The sequence below is a fragment of the Oenanthe melanoleuca genome, chromosome 7 (assembly GCF_029582105.1).
Source record: "Oenanthe melanoleuca isolate GR-GAL-2019-014 chromosome 7, OMel1.0, whole genome shotgun sequence".
Lineage (NCBI taxonomy): Eukaryota > Metazoa > Chordata > Aves > Passeriformes > Muscicapidae > Oenanthe > Oenanthe melanoleuca.
This window is the reverse complement of record NC_079341.1, coordinates 18137584-18153848: the sequence shown is the minus strand read 5'-3', so window position 1 is coordinate 18153848 and position 16265 is coordinate 18137584. Positions and strand designations below refer to the sequence as shown.

Below are 16265 nucleotides of genomic sequence, written 5' to 3'. Positions count from 1 at the left end.
CTCGAGTGTTCTTTGTTCTCTGTATTTCTAGAGAACTAGGTGACATTTTGATTTCTGTGCCATGATGGTCAGTAGCTGGTTTTGTGGTCAGGATATTATGGTTGATCCTAGGAATGGGATCATGATTCATACTGTGATGGGCTGGAAGCATAGACAAGACAAGGAAGCAAATAATCACAATGCTTTTATCAGGGCTGGTGTCCAGACACAATCCATTGCCACTGGTAATCACTCAGCTCTGGCCCTGTGGCTTATACTGCAAGTCTAAAAGCCTAGAGTCTCTAGTCCATCCATACAAAGGAACAAAAAAAAAAAAGAAAATAATGAAAGTACTCCTGAATTTAAAGGACTTTATGTAGACAGAGTGTTTGTAAACACAAATAATAAAAACTTTTAAAAATTTAAGTTAGTATATGTGGAAAGGAAGAACATGTTTTCCACTCATGTTCTCTCTGTTTGCAATTTTGAACACCCAGAGTTGATTTCATGGCTTTCATATTCAAGTGAGACTTGTTCTGTGAACAGAATTTACCTGGAGCGTTCTCAGGGATCTACCTTTAATTTATAAATAAATAGCAGAAGTTCTATTCTGGTTGTCCTGTTTTGTCCCTTATGTTTGCCTAGTGAAAATACGTGATCAGCTAAAGTATGGTTCTTTTTTTTGTTTGTAAGTTCTATAGCATTAATAATTGCTTTTGAACACACTTTTATCATTCATCTTCTTCCATCACTATCTTTTATCGCAAAAAACTATCCACAGCACATTCTGCAGCCTCTCTAAGTCCAAATGAGAACAGTTATAGGATGGTGTCTTAATAGATTTTTTTTTTTTTTTGTATGCTTCATTTCAAGATATTGACATTCTCTTTGTTTTAACCTAGCCAGTGAGAAATAGCAGGAGAGTAGCAGAGGATGCTGTTCTGACTATTGATTTTCTTGTGCCTTTTGTTGGTTCATTAATTCCTCTAACAATTTCTTCTGAGGTAGTTGTCTGTGTGTGACCACTGCTAGCCAGCAGAAGAGGGCCTGTCATGGGTAGGTGGGGCCGTAGCTGATAATGTCAACTTTACCTTCTGAATTCTTCTACCAAGGAGTTATAATTAACTGTGGGGCCAGTACTGAGTTCTCTACAAAAGTGAAATACCTTACTTTTAAGTATATCATTCTTATTCTTCCACAATGTTTGTAAATGCCAGAAGTACATAAACCAACTCTTTCATGAGAGAGATGAGGGCTAAGACAAATAGAACATTGCAAAAAAGAGCCCTGTCTGTGAATTATATGTATAGAAGCAGTATTTTTACTACTTTTACTAGTATTTACTGGTATTACTATCATATCCCTACTAGCTATGAGAGAAATCAAAACTGTCTAGTACTGTGTATCATGATTGTTAAAAAGCACCAGGCTGAACAGAGACTCTTACTAATTCTAAAATCTCTAGAGATGATGCATCTTGCTGTAAACTAGGAGAGGGTGCATTTTGGAATGCAGAAGGGAATCACTTCCGTGTAGGTGTTGAGTGAGGCAGTAGTGAAATTGAACAATAATTGTAAAGCTATTTCTCTTGCTTATGAGTCCCTTCCTAGAGTTTTTGAAGAAGAGAGCTGTGATAATAAATTTGTGAAGAAATTATTCCAGATGTAATTATTTCATGAACAAAATCTGCATGTTCTATATAGAGTTTGGATTTTTTTGTTTTGTTTTCACAACCCAGGTGAGTAACACAGTAGAACTTCTGGGACACCACATATTTCTCCAGATGGCTTTTCTGAGGCTGCTTAAAGCCATGCAATACAGTCGAAAGGCTGTGATTCACAGATGGAAAATTGATTTGTGCACTGTCTGTAACCTGTACTTCTTTTATGATATCTTATATGATATACATAATACATGTAGTCTCTTTGTCATGGGGATAGTGTTAAGAGATGATAATATGCTGTCATTGATTCTAATGTTGATCTTAGAGAGAAATATCTTTTTTAAAAGTAGAAAAATGTTGCTTGCACATTTGTCTGACTGCCACTTAAGTTAGTCTGTCACGCTTGGTCTGATTTAATTTGTTCTGATGGTAAAGGTTTACAAAATAGAAAAAGTCAGGTGTTAGGAGAGAATCATGAAATTTACTTTGATGGGGAATATCTCTTTTAATGGATAAAAGAAAGAAACAGTGTCAGTGGCTGAAACGAATTAAAAATGTTTGTCTTATCCTATTGTTTGTCTTGGTTGATCAACTTTTTCAAGATTTAAGTTATTATCTCTGCTTAAGAGAAAAAATCATGCTATTTGTCCCTATTCCAGCCTCAGAGCAGCTTGAGTAGACTCCATCAGGTTGTCCTTGTGCTTTCATTCTGTCTTTTCCCAGTATGCAAAACAGGGTAGAGTGCTAGGGGCTTGTTGATGGCATGTAGTCATGCCTCAAATTGCATAAACATGTGCAGTCCCAAATAGCTTTGTCTAATATGTTCCCTATCCATAGAGTTAATTGCCAAAGTGTAATTTTTCAGCATCTGGTGTCGGCTATTTTGCCTGCCTACTGGGAACAAATTTAACCACTGAGAAGTTTTCTCCAACTGATGGCAGAAAATCTCGTAATTGGTAGGTCTCTAATATGTTGAGGCTTCTTCTGGGGAGGATACTGCTAAGTTCTCCCTGTACATAGTTTCAAAGCCCAGAGATGTATGAAGCCTGATGTGAGGGGAATAAAAGGAGAGTTTCTTAAATAAATTTCAGCTGCAGTATTTTAGTGTTAAGATCTGAATGTGTGGTTGTTGCAGAAGTGGTTGTGTGCATACATAACTTTTGACTAAATAAATAAAAAGTGAATGGAATCCTTTGTAAAAACAAGGATGTTTTATTTTCTGAAGAATAACATATCAGGAAATAGAAAAATCACAAACTAACTTTACAACTTCAGTTGTTCGCCATAATGTTTACATTTTGTGGTTTCAGGCTTTTTAAATCCAGATTTTACATTATTGAAGATAATAGCAGATACTGTTCTTTTGCTTTTTCATACTGCAAAATAATGATGTATTCTATTGTAGGAATGCAATGATGTTAGTTGCAAAAAGCACTTTTACTGATGGCTGATGTAGAACCTTATTTAGATAAGTATTACTTAAGTTCAAGAAGTGTTGGCTTTGGTTTAAACAGAAGAGGTTTATGATTCATATTTCACATCTCTGATTCCATGTAATACATAAATGTGCCATCTGTAAATACTACCATGTTATCACAATGCGCAAAAATGCTCTTTAAGATTTTTCTTCAGTCCTGCATTATGACCCAACTGTAAAAATCTTGCATTAGATTTTATTTTGCCAGCATTGTCTTCTGGTACAAAGAAATGTTAATGTGTTTTTAAAATTTGGATATACTACTTTAATGGTTATAGTTTTCAGAACAAGAGCAGGCAATGATATTAGATTATTTTTTTTTAAGGAAAAATGTATTTATTCACAGCAGTTGCTTAGAGGGACACATCATATTATTATGTTGGTACAAAGAGTACCGTGCATAATTTTCTGGCAAATCTGTGTGATAGGATACTTGTTATAGGTTATAGTGACAGAAAACTAAATATCAGTCTGTCTTTGTTTTCCTTGTAAGACTGTATCAAAGCGATTTCCAGTTCGTTCTCCTATGTTTCTTTGCTCATGAATGTCTTCAGAATTTCACTTAAAGCATTAGAACCATGTGTTCAATATCTTGTTGTGTTGGGGTTTTTTTGTGAGGTGCAACTGTTCCCATGTTTGTGTTCTCCACCACATTACCCTGCAGGCAAACCTTGTCCTTGAGGCTGGCTTATCAGGAGCTCCATATCTGTAGCTGCTGTTTCAGTGCATGTAGTGCAGTCTGATCACTGATTTCAGAGAAGTCTTTCACCTCACTTGCTTCTCTGTTGTTGTATTAGTTTATGTGTTCAGAATACTGTTCTTTATTTGTAGCATGCTGTATTGGATCAAATATTAAGGACTGTCCTCTTTAAAGTTTAAGTGTATGTTTGAGGTGCTTGTTGATCCACCTCCAAAAATTGGGAACTTTTGCAGTCAGTGGTGGTGTTGTCTTCAGTTGCCTTTGTCACAATCACACTCTTATGATCGGACACACTTGGACTTTACATCTCCTGGCTAAGCATATGGATAGCTAATATACCTACTGACAGCCACCAAATGGGCAAAAAATTTTCTTTCTCAGAGAAACCATGAATCAGTGAACTTCCCTAATAATAATTAATATAGGAAGGTTAAGTTAATACCATTTTAAATTTCATCTTTCCTTTCTATAACTTCAGTTCAGGGACAAGATGTATCTTCTCACTACTTTAGATGAAATCCTAGAATGGTGTTGTCATTTTCCTAATCACCAGAATGTACCATATATGTGATTCCAGGGTGGGAAGGAGCCCTTTGCATAGGCTGCAGTGGTCCATTTGCTGCAGGATCCACTCAGGAATGTCTGGAGTAACAAGTCCCCTGACCTGAAGATCTTCTGGAGGTGTTCAGCCAGTGTAACAGACCATGACACACTCTGACTGGCATACAGTGAGAGAGACAAGTCCAATTGTTGAGAAATGTCTCAACACTGATAGATCACCCCAGTGATGTACCTGTTGCCCATTTTCAAGTTGACTTGTATTTTATGACACCAGCTAGTCCAGTTTTAGCTTTTATTAGCTGTATGTAGCCCTGTTGTATATATATCAGATATAATGAGGCTATACCTACTGAATGCCTGTCTGGCAATCTCCAGGGAGCATTACACAAATTTATGGAAAAGCCCTGACATAGATTTTAAAAACCAGAAATAGGACCTAAGTTCATGAGCTATGTTAATTCAGTTGTGTAAAATATCCATTAAAAGAGTGTGCAGTAGAGGGAGGGGTGGATTTTGTCAAAACTTGTTAAAATGTGTTTAGAGTGGTGCTGCATATGGGGCAATATTTTTGAAGCAAATAATACACTAAAGTAAGGAAAGATTGGCAGTCTACAGTGTTTTCTTTCCATTGAGTGATCTTACATTTCTGTCTGTTTTTCATTTGTTATTCTATCTGTATTTCTTCTTAAATTAGTACAATATTGGATTTTTTTATTATAAGATACCTTCTCTATTACTGAGTTACTTAGGGCTTCCCACTGTATGTATGTCTGCTTTATTTTCCAGGAGGCCATTGTATGGATTGTTTCAATATAATTCCAGTATGATTGGACTAGAATCATTAGCTGATCCCTCAGATACCTGGGAAATTATAGAGACTATTGGGAAAGGCACTTATGGTAAAGTCTATAAGGTTGCTAATAAGAAAGATGGAAGCTTGGCAGCAGTAAAGATTCTGGATCCTGTCAGTGTAAGTAAAAAGGTTAAACTGTAACTTCAATGTTAATTTAAAAGAATTCTTAGAGCTGAAATGTAAGTCAAATGTGTAAGATACTGAGAACATCCAGAAGGGAACAATTTTACAGAAGGCATTTACAGGAATTTAGTACTAGCAACTGAATGACAACTTAGAATTTCATTATCTTATTTGAAGACAGCATTTGACTAGTTTTCATTATACGTCTGTGTAATTCTTCTGCTACAAATTTAGTTATCTTTGCTTGGAGCATGCAAATTATGAGAAGGTGCAGAGGCATTCCTCATAGGGCCCACTATAGCAGGGAAAATACAAGATGCTGTTAACCTTAATCTTCTTTTTTTATTCTGTGTACTCCCCAAAAGAATTTCTTTTTCCATCATAGAAATATTGTGAACTTTAGGATATTTTAGAGTTACCTTTTGTAAGCAGATAATAGTGTGAGGCAATAATTAAGATAAAAAGAGAAGAGCACATCCCAGATTTGCAGAGGTAGTTCTGTGCCAGCCTAGTTTCCCATGAGAACCAAGGCTCTAGTTTTCAATGGAAAATTTAGCTGGCAGCTGTTTAGATTGGATCAAGCTGGAGTTTGATCACGAGAGCTGGGCTAAAATATTTACCTAAAAGATGTTATGTTTCTGTCATCAACTACTTCTGAAACTCATCGTGGTTTTCTCTTGTATGGATCTGAGGAAGGCATAGGCTTAAATTTTATAATAGTCAAGCCTGTGCAGAAATAAGGAAAGTTTCAGCACTTCAGCCCTGTTGTGTGACCTGTGTGCTGCTATAAACACTATTTTGTAATTGTCACAGAATTCTTTCATTAACAAATACCTAGTAACCTTTTCTTATTTCATGGGTGGTTGTTTTGTCTCTCTTTCATTGTTTCTGGTGTACGTCTTTTGTCATAAGAATGTATTTGGTTTTATTGATGGCCCCTTTAAGGCTTAGTGAAATTGTTCTCTGTTTAGTCCTCTCTGATGACCATAGAAAAAGGAATAAATCAAAGGTTCATATATTTACATTTAGCTCACAGGTTAAAAACATGCATGATTTAAAACAGGTTAAGAGTCACACATGTGAATTTCTTAGTTAGACAACTGAGCAGAGTTAAGTATAATTTTTAATTATCTTGTTAAGTATATTATATACTGAAAGAATTCTTGAAGAGACTGCTAGATTTACATAGGCTTCACTTATTTGTAAGAAGAGCACAAGTGGCACAATTCTACATGCATTAAATGTCCAGTATAGTGTACTTTCGGCTGCATTAAAGTAAAATTATTTAAAAGTAGAAACTAAGAAAAAATTAGTTATTTTTATCCATGAGAGTTTGTTCTTGCTTTACTTGGAGTCACTGTCTTTATATGTTCTGTATTTTTGTGTTTTTTATTTAGGATGTAGATGAAGAAATTGAAGCTGAATATAATATTTTGCAGTTTCTTCCCAATCATCCTAATGTTGTTAGATTTTATGGGATGTTTTACAAAGCAGATCAATATGTGGGAGGACAGCTCTGGCTAGTACTTGAGGTAAAAACATTTTGACAATATTACATCTTACCTTAGCAAATGCGGTTGTATTTTTGTTTGGTATTGCTAAAAGTGTCACAGGCTTTCATGATTTTCTGATAGATGATGTGTCGTAGCCTACTGTTGAAAATCACATCCAAACTTCAAAATTCGTTTAATGGGGAATGGTCTTGCATTTAATTTCTGTTTGAATTGCTACATTCTGCCTCCAAAATAAGCAGATGGGGTTTTTTTTCCTAGTTAGAGGAAACATTAGATGAGATTTCTATCTAAACTTTTGGGGAGCTCAGGCATTTGAGGGGAATGCAAAAGATGATGAAGTAGTGATGTGAAGGGTAGTTAAAAATAAGCTACCTACTGCAGAAGTGAACGGGGAAAGTGTAATGGAAAAATCTGTTTTATGGTAATTTTAAACTAGGGGCTGGTTGTTGTTGGAAACCTAGCAAAAGAAATGCCTTCCGTTAACTTTTCTTGTTCAGTGGCAGTCAGCACTCTTACAACGTCAAATGTATTTTGGTGGTCTTGTTTCCCGTTAAGTGACTACCAAAGATGGTTATAAAATGAGAATTCTTTCTAGGCTTAATTGATGCAGAACTTTGCACAGGCAGTTACTGCTCTGATGAGCAGTAACAAACCTTTCAAGCATTTCTTTCTTTCATGACTAGACGGGTAAAACCTAGGATTCACTTTTTAATTATTTTAAAAATTCCATTCTCCATTCTTGAATGATGACTAGAATCCAAATAGGGAATCTTTATTTCCACTACAAGTTGTGGAATCCCAACAGAACATGTAAATGCTATGTACTGGAGCAGTATGTAACTTGAATGAAAATTTTTGAATGTGTTTCCTCTTGAATTTCAGTAACTACTGAAAAGTGACCTTAGTATTTTTGATTTCTTGTTCTTTTTTTTTGTATGCATGCTGGTTTTGTGTCGAGTTTGGGCTTGGTTTCTTCTGTGTTTCTAATAAAAGAGTCTTGTCTCTAAAGATCCATCAAGTGCCAAATGGCAGGATTTTATACAGCAAAATCATTGTATACTCTGAAATAAAACTGAATGTAGAATTTGAAAAAGTTGTATGTGTGTAAACATTATCAAGTATGTATTGCACCTGTGCATTTCAGATGGCTTTTGGTGCACTTAATCCAAAGTTTTGAAGAAATTTGACATTATAAAAATAGTGTTTTGCTTATGTGGAAAAATTTACCAGATAACTCAAACTATTCCTTACCTTGGAATTTACAGCAAAACAGTGACTTGTGATATTATAAATTATTTACACATTTTTAGTAAAAAGGAAGATACAAAGTATTCAGATTTGATTCCCTGAGTCTTTGATGAAATGCTTTCTTTTGATGTGTGAGTTCCAAAATTTGTAATAAAAAGGTGGATATTTTTTTCCTTTAGATACAGTTTTGCCATGTTTACTTACTACAAGCAGCACCTTACTTTGATAAATGCTTGTGATGAGGAAATATTTTTATGATGATGCAAGTCTTGGACAACTGTAAAGCAAACTTTTCTCTACTTTTTCATGTAAATGTGCATCTCTCCACCTGTTAAAGTATTATCATTAGTTATAAAGTAATAATGAAGTTTTCAAATTAATTTTGCTCAAGGTCTTTGCTGAGTTTCAAGAATAGTGTCACAGACAGCTGCAGTAGTGTTTGTGGGATATATTTTTGAGTCAGGAATTAATTTGCCAAATCCTACCAAACAGGTTTCAGTCTGTATTATTTTTCAGTTGCAACCAGCTTGGGAGTTTTTTTTAAAGTTAGGGCATACTTTTATGTATTTTATTTGTGGGCTAGAGATAAATTTAGTATAGTCTGTCTAAACAGAACATTTAATGCAATGAAAGCAATACAAAGAAGACTTTAGCTTAATGTCTTAACAAATGGTTAAGTCGTTAATGACTCAGCAAATGGCTAACAAAGGAAGAAAAACATGCAGTTTCATGTATATACACTTGATGGTTGATATTGACCTGAATGTTCCCAAATTTATGAATGATAAGAAAAATGTTCCCTACTAATGAATTAAAAAAATAAAGTCAAAATTCCTAGAGAACTTATCGATGTTTTAAGTGATGAAATTTTTCTTCCAGGTCCTTTTCCATGAACTCAAACTTCTAGTCTACTGAAATTTTTCTGATGCAAGGGGAAGTTAATAATAAGTTAAGGAAAGTATTTGCATATAACAGAAATTAGTGGTTGAACTGATACACAGTTTTTCATAAAAGCTGTTTGAAAGATGCAAATCTTGAGAGTTTGTATAACTTCATACTATTCTTCTGATTTATGCTATGGTATTTTAAACTGATAATGTTAAATAAACTTGTGTTGAAATCTGTGTGATTATCTGGTAGAAATGTTAGTAAGGGTGCTGGCCACAAAAATCAGCATAGAGGAGAAAATTCAGTGAAAGAAAGGCAGTCAATTCTCCCGTCTTTTTTTCTTTTTTGGTCAAACAATTGTGACTATCAAGGTAATAAAAGGAAAGAGAGAGGAGAAAGGATGGATATCAATACCTGCTTAGAATGATATGGACAGTAAACTTAAGGTGTGGATAAAAACTTATTTACAAAAATTCTCATTGTACTTTTTCTCCACGTCTTTTGATATTTAGCAGCCCATTAGTAGAAAATGCTAGCAAGAAGCTGCTTTTCTGGATTAGAATGTTTCTCTGTTGTTGACAGCACATGGCATCAAATCTGAGTACAGAGATATGGCTTCTGTCTATTTTATATTGCCTGTGATCAGGAGCATTGTTGGAGTGAAAATTTAAAATTACTAATTTGTTGCTTCCCAGCTGTCAAGAGCATCAATCTTTTCTGTCTGGCCTTTGCACAAAAAGATTTTTTCTAAAGGACAATTTGTATATTGTTGTGAAAATACACAAATAATGTAAAGTTGGTTTATGAATCCTCTTTTAACACTGAAATAGAATTTTGTTCACGCTATTCTTATCTCTTTTTGTTGTGTTTTATAAATTAAACTTTATAATTTTCAGTTTTCTCTTCCTTCACCTCACTCAGGTTGCTGTGATGTATATTAACATCGTGAATAAAATGAGTTCTGCTGTTCCCAGACTTGTGTTGTAGCACACTTTTGCTTGATAAGTGTTTATAACCTAAACAAGTATACTGAGTAACTGAGGGCTTGTCTTGCTTTTTTTCCCCTCCTCACAACTGTCCTCTTTTCAGCTGTGCAATGGAGGTTCTGTCACAGAGCTTGTCAAAGGTCTGCTGAAGTGTGGCCGAAGGTTGGATGAAGCAATAATCTCATACATCTTATATGGTGCTCTCTTGGTAAGGATGTTCATTGGGCTTGTAATGACAGCAGAGGGTGCAGTTCACTTATTGCATACATACATATTTCATGGATGAAGTGTGGTAATGTGAACAATAGTACATGGGCTGTTATAACAGCAGGGCTTTTATAAAGGCATGTAGTCTGGTGGACAGCTGTTTCTGTAGAGTATGTGCAGATTTTCTTCATTACATTCCCTAATAGCAGGATAATTGTTTTAAAATAAGGGAATAAACTTATTTTTGTTACTGCTGGTATATAGGGCCTTCAGCATTTACACAATAACCGGATCATTCATCGTGATGTGAAAGGGAACAACATTCTCCTGACAACAGAAGGTGGAGTCAAGCTCGTTGACTTTGGTAATGACCACTTCCCCTTTGTTTTCTTGATACATGCAGTTTAGCCAAAGGCTCTGTTTACTTACCCCTGGGAAGGCAGAATGTCAGAGCAAGACTTTTTCAGAAGCATACTCAGAATTATTTTAAAGAGGAAAAATGCAAAAGGAACCTGGTTACAGCGAGAATAAAAATTCTAACTAAAAATCAGTAATATAGTTTTAATTTTTAAAAGCTGAAACATTATTTAAAATTTTTTTAAAAGTTCTGAAGCCAGCATTTTGTTTACAAAGCTCTTTTGCATTTCAGAGGAAATGTCAGTTTCGGGGCAGTTGTCCTCCTAATTTAAATTTAGATATTCTGTCTTTTGCATATGAAAAGGAAACATTCTTTCTGAAATGGCTTTTGATAGCCTTAAGCATATTTTTTCCCCTCGGAACAGAAGGTAAAATAGTCCCTTGTGTCCAAAACCCAACATCCATTTAATTTGTGATTATCGCTCTTAGTTTTGAGCGTTTCCAATCTGGATACATCATAAGAAACGAGGGAGAAAGGTGGGGAGGGTGATAGAAAGGCACTTGGCAGTAGATTTAAAGTCAGTTCAATTTTTATTCCTTTGAACATACACTTAGGAAAAAAAAAGCTTTAGTCCCTCAGATATGTATGCAAGGGGGTGAACAATTTTATTAAAGGTAACAGAAGCAGATTATTAATAATGAAACCATATAATGCATAAGGTTATCATCATTGAAAATAGTATGTGAATAATATGTTTGTTTAGCAGTGCATAAAAGTAAAGAAAAATGTTCACAAAATGAGAGTAGGGTAGAATGATATGCCAAAAAAATCTGCAAATAATATTTTTAAAAATTCTTAAAATATTAAATTTATGCAGTGGATAGAAAATTGTATCCTGGTGATGTCATGGTATTATACTGAAGAGGCTAAAGTAACTGGTGCACACGAGATTCCTTGGTATCTTCTAGGGACAAAATTTAATTATTTCGAATTGTAAAGGCAGCAGTTAAAATAGTGCTAGAAGAAACACATGACCTGAAGCAAAACTTGGAGTAAGTCCCTGACCTAATAGAAGAGAGGAAGATCCCTTCTCATTTAGGGGATTTTTGGCAGTCTAATTTTTGTTTTTACTCCATTATGGGAAAAGTTGGCTCTTGTCCCCAAAGCAAAATGTTTTCATCAGATGTATTAAAGGCCTTAAAGACAGACCAGTGTGCTGCAACCCCAAGTGGCACATTCAAGGAAGCTGAGACTCCCAATCTTTCTGATGTCCCATGGGTCTCTCTGATTCCACATTTAGGTTTCAGGGGTTTTCTCCTACTTGTTAAGTTAGGACAGTAGCACTCAAAAATCACAAATATAATAGGCTCAGAAAAAAATCTCGAGTGTTCCCTACTGCTTAACAGTTAGGACATGCCAAGAAATGCCCATATATCTATGGGCTTTCTGACTAAGGAAGTATCAGGCACCAAGCTTTTATTAAGTTGCTATTTTTCCTGTCTTGTCTGCTGCTGTAGCTACAGAATGGTCTCTGGGAATGATTTAGGACTGAGTCACAGGTGATATTGTTGGTAGAATTGTTTTATCTCATTTTTTGCAGAAAGTGGAAGATAAATAGTGAAATTGCAAGGAATTAAGGAAGAGAAGGGACTTGCATTTGAGACAGTTGAATGACAGAATGTATTGGAGATTATTTTGCTTCTACCTGTATATGTTTGTGATGCTGGAGGGGGTCTTATATCAAACTCAGTTCCTCATTTTCCCAATAGCCAGTTTGAAACATCTTGTCCTGCTTTGCAGAAGAGCTGTGTGTTCTTGAAATTGCAGCTGAGATCTATTATAGCTCTACTTGAGACTTGAGAAGTGCCTGAAAACTGAAAGATCTCAGATTAAGTACCCAAACACAGTGGATGCTTAGGATATTTTTAGGTTAATCCTTGGAGCTAATAATCCTCTGCCATTTTGTGGGAATGTTAAGTAGATTTGTTGCTTGGTGAATGGGGAAGGAAATATGTCAAAAGAAAATAAAAATTTTATATTTAGTATAGTATTTGATATATTAAATTAGAAGTGAGTATTAAAATCAATGGGGTTAAAAAAATTAGATTATGACCTATTCTGAGAATGCTATCCATTCAGTCCAGAGAATGAGGCAGAATCTTGATTTTGATTTTCTTTATATTCAAGGCTGTACATATGGATAGTAGGTCACAGAGAGGGTTACACAGATATCTTTAATTAAGGCTTTTCCTTCCTTTACTGCATGACTTTACAGCTTGTTTTTTTAATATAATGCACATTTCTTCCCTCAACTGCTGTCGACAGCATAATATATTTGAATAAATGATGGTCACAGTAAATTGACCCAAAATGTCTGCAACTTATCATTCATTTATGCTCAAGCTCTCCCTCTCTCAGCTCTTTAGTATTCTGCACTGTTTTGGAATATCCCTAGATAGTAGCTATGAATTAAGCTGGCTGAAGAGAGATCACAGTGGAATGAACAGAGGCTTGTATGTCCTGGCCATTAGCTGTTTCCCAGCGGTACTCATGAAATCACTGAAGACTTGCAATTACACTGAAACATTAGAATCAAATATAAAATTGGATGTTGTAATCAGAAATCAAGCAATTTAACTTACGAATCTCACTTTTTTTTTATTTATTGACAGCAGTCAATGTGCATTATATGTGTTTCTGCTCATTTTTGTCCCTGGGTAATGCCAAGAGAGCAAACCACTGTGGCTTTTGTTTTTAAAAAATGTTAAAGTAAAATACATTTCTGAGTCAATATTGGCTTTGTGTCACTTCACTGGAATGTTACTGAACTGAACTCATTCAATTATATGTTGACCAGAGCACCGAAGGTTTGCTGTCAAGGTTCATTCTGATTTGTTAACATTGTTTGATTGCTCTCTAGTTCATTCTTTTAGTTTTTTTCAGTTGTGTTTCAGTAGTCCAGCCCCAGTCAGCCAAGCTCTGAAGCTAATGTTTTAAGTATGTGCTTAATTCCTTAAGTACAAGCTGCAGTATGAGCTTGAGCTTCTGAGCTTTTATCATTAGGGGAAGGTTTAAGCAAGTGCATAAGTGTTTTGTTGAACAGGAGCCTCTGCAAGTACACTAGTGAACAAATTTCCAGCCTGTGATGTTCAGGCAGTACATTTCTGAAAAAAAAGTTTTAAAATCGAATTGTAATTTTAATAGTTTCCATTTATAGTTATGAAAACAGCAGAAAGTAATCTGGGATGCTTATGTAACAATGGAATTTTTGAGTTTGAATAAAAGTGCTTCAAACTGAGAGTCATTCACAAAAAATAAATCTCTCAGAAACTCTGAAGAAAACAGCAAGCTGAAATCAGTCAAACAAATAATTTGCACCTACTTTGGCCAGGCATTCTGCAGCTGTGCTCGCAGGTTTAGGTTTTGTTTCCTAGATACTTGAAATAAACTTACTGAAATGACAATGAATTTGAAGCCAAGTTTCTTTGATCTGTTTTGTTGCAGGTGTTTCAGCCCAGCTCACCAGCACACGGCTGCGTAGAAACACCTCAGTGGGAACACCCTTTTGGATGGCTCCTGAGGTAGGCACATGTGTCTGTCTGGATTGTCTCCATTCATTGCAGCCCACACTTTGTTGCCACTTCCTCATAGTAGGAGGGGATCTTTTCTTCCCTCCCTTAAGGCTGTGTTTCTGCTTTACATCTTGTCCTCTGTTCAGTAAAAATAATATACTATAAGAGTATACAAAATGGATTTCTAATAATCATTATTTTCTTCTCTATAGTGTTTCCATGAAAGTACAGCAATTTTACAAAAAACTGAGGGTGCTAAGAATGTTATGACTTTCCAGTCAAATACTGTATGTTTTGGGGTGCTCATCTGTGATGTAAATACAGACTGGGGGGAGAAGTAGGAATTTCTTCTTTCCAGTCTTGCTATAGTCTTGCATACTGCAAAATCCTGACTGATTTATGTGTTCTTTAACCTTAATGGTTGGCTGGGGAACCTTTAAACTTAGACAGATAGGCTAGCATAGATTTAAAAAATGGAGAAAAGTAATATACAGGTAGCTTAGCCCATATTCAAGTATCTTACTTACATAATTTTGCATACTACTACACTGATGGGACGGACCCTTTGCCTTCTATTTCATGAAGCTCTGAAAAGTTTTAATGCATTGTTGAACAAAATTTTGTACTTTACCAAACTTTGGGGTGAAAGATATCAATCTTTGCCCTCCCTGCTTTAAGGAACACAAAGTACTTCTGAAAGACATGGATTATGAAATTTAAAAAGAAGGATTGAAACAGGAGTGGTCTGTTTATTTGTAAATTGTTCAGCCTTTGTAACAGTACAAGCTTATTTTGTCTTTTAAAGGACATACAAAGTTTGGAGAATTTGGGATGGAATTTATCTATTACAAATGCACACAAATCTCTTTCTGTATGTTGAAGAGTTAAAAGTATTGTGCAAACATTAGTTTTAAAACATTTCATAATTTTTATGCATCTATTTTTGTTGCTAAGGAAGGCTGATTATAGCTGAGCAGAGAAAAGATGCTGCTGTAAAGGGTCTAAAATTGATCTTGCACAGTCTCACAAAGAGTGGTTGATATTTCACCGTCTCCATAACAACCAGTTTACGTCACAAAGGAGACACAAGATACCTTAGAAACCAATGTGCAAGCATTATTTATGGAATCACCTTGGTTGGAGACATTTCTAATATGAGACCTCTATAAAATACTTCTCTAGATAATAATGGACATATTATGAAAGATTTTATTGAACATGGATTATTATAGGTTATTTTTATGGTACTGTTTTGCTTGAATAATTGCCATCAAGGGCAGTAATCATACCAAATTTATTTTCCCTGCCATGTCAAAAGGATTCAGTCTTGTGGCTGAAAGCCAAAGAGATAACCAGATATTTTGATCTGAAAAATTTTGACCTGAAAATACAGTACACATGTAACCAAGGTATGTTATGTACATGGCATATCAAACAGGAACAGGTGTAGCTTTCAATACTTCCTGTTTTGAAAAGATCTATTGAAAGAACCAACCCAGTTCCATAACCATAGTAACCCATATCACATTTATATGCCTATGTGAGACATGCCAGGCTTCAGAGGTGTGCCAATCTGCAAAACAGCTGTAAGGTGCTTAGATACCCATTATGTTCTTGTTGAAATGGCTTTTAGATGACAGGTTGCATAACATGCCTGCTCAAGTCACTGTAGTTGCTCATATAAATGACAGGCTTCAAGTGATGTGCAGGATGCAATTTACTTTATTTCTGGGGAGATCTTTCTGGTATTTTAAAAATATGCACTCTAATTTTTATGTAAAGGACAGAAGATGAGGACTGCAATAAAATGTAAAGGTGTGCTTGGGTAACAGTGTATTAGGAAGAGTGTTTTCTAGATGAGATGAAAACTAGATAAACTAGAAAGGCACTTAACTCAGTTTTTTGACTCATTTGGGAAAATCTTCCAGCCTAAAGGTTTTTGACATAGGATAGAATTTATTTCAAACCCCAAAATATCATAAAATAACTGAACAGGAATGAGATGTTACTAATCAAAGAAATAGAAAGCATGATTTTTTTTTTTTAATTGGACTTTAGCTATCTACATGTGAAACATAGGTACCTCAGTCAATGCATAAGGGAATAATGGGATCTCATCTGGCAGTGAGTAAGATT

The 16265-nt window shown here is 35.2% G+C and overlaps 1 protein-coding gene across 1 annotated transcript in view; it reads left to right on the top strand.

Annotated features, from left to right (window-relative positions):
* Nucleotides 1–16265, top strand: part of MYO3B (myosin IIIB) — a 178516-nt gene that overhangs the window by 9881 nt on the left and 152370 nt on the right. Inside the window, exons 2-6 of the mRNA XM_056496889.1 lie at nucleotides 5167–5350; nucleotides 6754–6888; nucleotides 10096–10200; nucleotides 10464–10563; nucleotides 14062–14138. Of these exons, the coding sequence (XP_056352864.1) occupies nucleotides 5167–5350; nucleotides 6754–6888; nucleotides 10096–10200; nucleotides 10464–10563; nucleotides 14062–14138 (601 nt within the window). The remainder of the gene's footprint in view (nucleotides 1–5166; nucleotides 5351–6753; nucleotides 6889–10095; nucleotides 10201–10463; nucleotides 10564–14061; nucleotides 14139–16265) is intronic.